This window comes from Oncorhynchus clarkii, chromosome 5, assembly GCF_045791955.1.
Source record: "Oncorhynchus clarkii lewisi isolate Uvic-CL-2024 chromosome 5, UVic_Ocla_1.0, whole genome shotgun sequence".
In the NCBI taxonomy this organism is placed as follows: Eukaryota; Metazoa; Chordata; class Actinopteri; order Salmoniformes; family Salmonidae; genus Oncorhynchus; species Oncorhynchus clarkii.
This window is the reverse complement of record NC_092151.1, coordinates 1,447,595-1,453,594: the sequence shown is the minus strand read 5'-3', so window position 1 is coordinate 1,453,594 and position 6,000 is coordinate 1,447,595. Positions and strand designations below refer to the sequence as shown.

Genomic DNA, 6,000 nt, shown 5'->3' with positions numbered 1-6,000 from the left:
GATTCAGTATGTTATGGAAACTGAATGGTGACAGCTGTAGGACTCAGTATGTTATGGAAACTGAATGGTGACAGCTGTAGGATTCAGTATGTTATGGAAATGGTTGACTTCCTCTGAGAACATCTTGGATAGACATTCTCTCACAATAAAAAAAAAAGTATAATATAGTGTCTAACTTTCTGACTCATTATTATTCCGGATTAATTCAGGACTAGCTGTAGTCACAGTAGCATCCACATGTATGTAGAAGTGTTTAGAAACATTATATCCTTATTTAGAATAAAAGTGACTCCAAAATGACACAATGCATGATTTACCATTCATTATTATTGGGTAAATGATCTAAAACACAACCAAAACAAATAGCAAATGCATCCAACAATAAAAATGTCCCTGTCCCATTTATTTTAGAGCTCACTGTATTTAGGGCACATGGTGCCAATTGGGATGTATAGGAACAAACACACTGGGACATCTAGTGCATTAGAGCTTCATATCATTGACTGGGGAATGGTGCACAGTGGAACAGCCTCTAAAAACAACAGAATATATACATGAACTACATTTAACTCTGTTGGTTAAGATAGAACACAGAAGAAGCTTCAACAGGATCCATGCATAGGTACTAGCTGGAGAGAACCTTGCAGTCCTCAAAGACACCCAGCGAGGCTTTAACTCTTTAAGTAAAGACACCTTGTGTTTCCCATGACTACACAGCGATGTAAAGAAACCAACAAATAACATCACTATCACTGTCATTTAGAGCAGAATAACGCTGTGGGATGTTTGGAAACGGGACGGAGGAGAACTGATGTCATGCTGGTTGGTGGGGCCACATTACGTCTGGTCGGGGTCGGGAGAGAGGATAACTGTTCCCAGACCAATGTAACCTCAAGCTACCCACATACACACATTAAGTAATGACATCGTCCTGACACTGTCTGTGACTGGTCAGCATGGAAATGACAGGACTCCTCTTTCTCAACCACTGACCAATAGCAGTAGCCTTGCAGAGTGTTCCTTCTCTTTTTCTGCTGAAGTTAAGAGAATGCCAACCTGTCTATAACCTCTTTATAACCTGTCTATACTGCCAATCGGTCTATAACTTCTCCACAACCTGTCTATAACCTCTTTATAACCTGTTTATAACCTGTCTATATTGCCAACCGGTCTATATATCGGTAATGCCTTTTGCTTTAGAAAATAGGAAAACTCTGTTTCTTCTTCTCCTCTTTCAGCATTCCATTAGTCACGAGTAATAAAGGACCATCATCAGGAATACAATGTGAACCTTGTTCAGTCAGTCAGTCAGGGGAGGAGACAGACAGATACTAATCCCTCCTTCCTTTGACTTCATGTTTACTGGTGCTGTACTGTCACTGAGGCCCACAGCCAATCAGAAGAGGTTGAACTCCAGTGGGAGGAGTCAGTCAGTCGGTCCATCATGTTTGTCTATCGGCAGGCAGCGACCAGGCCAAGCACTCACTCCAGATGGGTTGTTGGCAGCGTGGTGAGTCTCCTGGTAGGTTGTGGGTAGTGTGGTGAGTCTCCTGGTAGGTTGTGGGTAGCGTGGTGAGTCTCCTGGTAGGTTGTGGGTAGCGTGATGAGTCTCCTGGTAGGTTGTGGGTAGTGCGTTGTGGACGCTGCAGACAGCTGGTAGAGGTATGGCCTGGTGGAGAGGAGGGGCCAACCTAGGCTGAGGAGAGAAGGGAGGAGGAGGAGGGAAGTTAAGTTGCAGAGAACAGGAGAGGAAGGAGGAGAGAAGAGAGAGGAGGAGAGAAGAGAAAAGGAGAGAAGAGAGGAGAGAAGAAGAGAGGAGGAGAGGAGAGAGGAGGAGAGAAAATGAGGAGGAAAAGAAGAGAGGAGGAGAGGAGAGGAGGAGGAAAGAAGAGAGGAGGAGAGGAGGAGGAAAGAAGAGAGAAGGAGAGGAGAGAGGAGGAGAGGAGAGAAGAGGAGAGAAGAGAAGAGAGGAGGAGAGAAGAGAGGAGGAGAGAAGAGAGGAGAGGAGAGAGGAGGAGAGGAAAGAGGAGAGAAGCGGAGAGAAGAGAAGAGAGGAGGAGAGAGGAGGAGAGAAGAGAGGAGGAGAGGAGGAGAGAAGAGAGGAGGAGAGGAGAGAAGAGAGGAGGAGAGAAGAGGAGAGAAGAGAGGGGGAGAGGAGAGGAAAGAGGAGAAGAGAGGAGAGAAGAGAGGAGGAAAAGAGGAACAACACAGAAATCACCTCATAGTTAAGGTTATAGTCAAAACAATGGCTGCTCACAGTTGTAGTAAAAGTGATACTACAGAGTTACTGGTTTATAGTAACAGCTCTGGTGGACGTTCCTGCAGTCAACATACCAATTGTACGCTCCCTCAAAACTTGAGAGATCTGTGGCATTGTGTTGTGTGACAAAACTGCACATTATAGTGGCCTTTTATTATCCCCAGCACAAGGTACACCTGTGTAATGACCATGCTGTTTAACCACCTTCTTGATATACCACAACTGTCAGCTGGATGGATTATCTTGGCAAAGGAGAAACGCTCACGAATAGAGGTGTAAACACATTTGTTCACAGAATTTGAGGGAAATACTTTTTTTTGTTTGTGGAAGATTTCTGGGTTCTTTAATTTCAGCTCATGAAACATGGGACCAACACTTTACATGTTGTGTTTATATTTTTGTTGAGTGTAGTTGATCCCTGCTAAAGTTCACTCACTGCTGGTTCTGTTTTACTATGCAGCATATTGCAGGAGGACATCCTTCCCAACTGCACAGGAAAACTCAACTTCTACTGTTTCACTATTTCAGCCAGAGACAACAATAAACCTGTCCTGATATAGAACAACCTAGACATTATTCAGCATTATCCAGGCTAATAAACTTGTCCTGATATAAAACAACCCAGACATTATCCAGGCTAATAAACCTGTCCTGATTTAGAACAAACTAGACATTATCCAGGCTAATAAACCTATCCTGATATAGAACAACCTATACATTATCCAGGCTAATAAACCTGTCCTTTTCTAGAACAACCTAGACATTATTCAGCATTATCCAGGCTAATAAACCTGTCCTGTTCTAGAACAACCTAGACATTATGCAGCATTATCCAGGCTAATAAACCTGTCCTGTTCTAAAACAACCTGGACATTATCCAGCCTAATAAACCTGTCCTGATATAGAACAACATAGACATTATTCAGCATTATCCAGGCTAATAAACCTGTCCTGATATAGAACAACCTAGACATTATCCAGGCTAATAAACACTGTCCTGTTCTAGAACAAACTAGACATTATGCAGCATTATCCAGCCTAATAAACCTGTCCTGATCTAGAACAACCTGGACATTATGCAGCATTATCCAGGCTAATAAACCTGACCTGATATAGAACAACCTAGACATTATCCAGGCTAATAAACACTGTCCTGTTCTAGAACAAACTAGACATTATGCAGCATTATCCAGGCTAATAAACCTGTCCTGTTCTAAAACAACCTGGACATTATCCAGGCTAATAAACACAGTCTTGTTCTAGAACAACCTACACATTATTCAGCATTATCCAGGCTAATAAACCTGTCCTGATATAGAACAACCTAGACATTATTCAGCATTATCCTGGCTAATAAACCTGTCCTCATATAGAACAACCTAGACATTATCCAGGCTAATAAACCTATCCTGATATAGAACAACCTAGAATTTATCCAGGCTAATAAACCTGTCCTGTTCTAGAACAACCTATACATTATTCAGCATTATCCAGGCTAATAAACCTGTCCTGTTCTAGAACAACCTAGACATTATTCATCATTATCCCGGCTAATAAACCTGTCCTCATATAGAACAATCTAGACATTATCCAGGCTAATAAACCTATCCTGATATAGAACAACCTAGACATTATCCAGGCTAATAAACCTGTCCTGTTCTAGAACAACCTATACATTATTCAGCATTATCCAGGCTAATAAACCTGTCCTGATATAGAACAACCTAGACATTATCCAGGCTAATTAACACTGTCCTGTTCTAGAACAACCTAGACATTATGCAGCCTAATAAACACTGTCCTGTTCTAGAACAACCTGGACATTATCCAGGCTAACAAACACTGTCCTGTTCTAGAACAACCTAGACATTATGCAGCCTAATAAACACTGTCCTGTTCTAGAACGACCTAGACATTATGCAGCCTAATAAACACAGTCCTGTTCTAGAACAACCTAGACATTATGGAGCCTAATAAACACTGTCCTGTTCTAGAACAACCTAGACATTATCCAGGCTAATAAACACTGTCCTGTTCTAGAACAACCTAGACATTATCCAGGCTAATAAACACAGTCCTGTTATAGACCAACCTAGACATTATGCAGCCTAATAAACACTGTCCTGTTCTAGAACAACCTACACATTATTCAGCATTATCCAGCCTAATAAACACAGTCCTGTTCTAGAACAACCTAGACATTATGCAGCATAATAAACACTGTCCTGTTCTAGAACAAACTAGACATTATCCAGGCTAACAAACACTGTCCTGTTCTAGAACAACCTAGACATTATGCAGCCTAATAAACACTGTCCTGTTCTAGAACAACCTGGACATTATCCAGGCTAATAAACCTGTCCTGATATAGAACAACCTAGACATTATGGAGCCTAATAAACACTGTCCTGTTCTAGAACAACCTGGACATTATCCAGGCTAATAAACACTGTCCTGTTCTAGAACAACCTAGACATTATCCAGGCTAATAAACACTGTCCTGTTCTAGAACAACCTGGACATTATCCAGGCTAATAAACACTGTCCTGTTCTAGAACAACCTAGACATTATCCAGGCTAATAAACACTGTCCTGTTCTAGAACAACCTGGACATTATGCAGCATTATCCAGGCTAATAAACACAGTCCTGTTCTAGAACAACCTAGACATTATGCAGCATAATAAACACTGTCCTGTTCTAGAACAACCTAGACATTATCCAGGCTAATAAACACTGTCCTGTTCTAGAACAACCTGGACATTATCCAGGCTAATAAACACTGTCCTGTTCTAGAACAACCTAGACATTATCCAGGCTAATAAACCTGTCCTTTTCTAGAACAACCTAGACATTATTCAGCATTATCCAGGCTAATAAACCTGACCTGATATAGAACAACCTAGACATTATCCAGGCTAATAAACACAGTCTTGTTCTAGAACAACCTACACATTATTCAGCATTATCCAGCCTAATAAACACAGTCCTGTTCTAGAACAACCTAGACATTATGCAGCATAATAAACACTGTCCTGTTCTAGAACAACCTAGACATTATCCAGGCTAATAAACACTGTCCTGTTCTAGAACAACCTGGACATTATGCAGCCTAATAAACACTGTCCTGTTCTAGAACAACCTGGACATTATCCAGGCTAATAAACACTGTCCTGTTCTAGAACAAACTAGACATTATGCAGCATTATCCAGCCTAATAAACCTGTCCTGATCTAGAAAAACCTGGACATTATGCACTATTATCCAGGCTAATAAACCTGACCTGATATAGAACAACCTAGACATTATCCAGGCTAATAAACACTGTCCTGTTCTAGAACAAACTAGACATTATGCAGCATTATCCAGGCTAATAAACCTGTCCTGTTCTAAAACAACCTGGACATTATCCAGGCTAATAAACACAGTCTTGTTCTAGAACAACCTACACATTATTCAGCATTATCCAGCCTAATAAACACAGTCCTGTTCTAGAACAACCTAGACATTATGCAGCATAATAAACACTGTCCTGTTCTAGAACAACCTAGACATTATCCAGGCTAATAAACACTGTCCTGTTCTAGAACAACCTGGACATTATGCAGCCTAATAAACACTGTCCTGTTCTAGAACAACCTGGACATTATCCAGGCTAATAAACACTGTCCTGTTCTAGAACAACCTATACATTATCCAGGCTAATAAACCTGTCCTTTTCTAGAACAACCTAGACATTAT

The 6,000-nt window shown here is 41.0% G+C and overlaps 1 protein-coding gene across 6 annotated transcripts in view; it reads right to left on the bottom strand.

Moving 5' to 3' along the window:
• Window positions 1-308: 308 nt before the first annotated feature.
• The window catches only part of LOC139408249 (ciliary neurotrophic factor receptor subunit alpha-like), a 447,111-nt gene continuing 441,419 nt past the window's right edge, over window positions 309-6,000 (bottom strand). For all 6 annotated transcript variants that reach the window (XR_011634269.1, XM_071151918.1, XM_071151916.1 and 3 more), the window contains one exon: window positions 309-1,696. Coding sequence is in view for 5 of the 6 variants with exons in the window: in XM_071151918.1 (XP_071008019.1) it covers window positions 1,427-1,696 (270 nt within the window). In the remaining variant the exon portion in view is untranslated. The remainder of the gene's footprint in view (window positions 1,697-6,000) is intronic.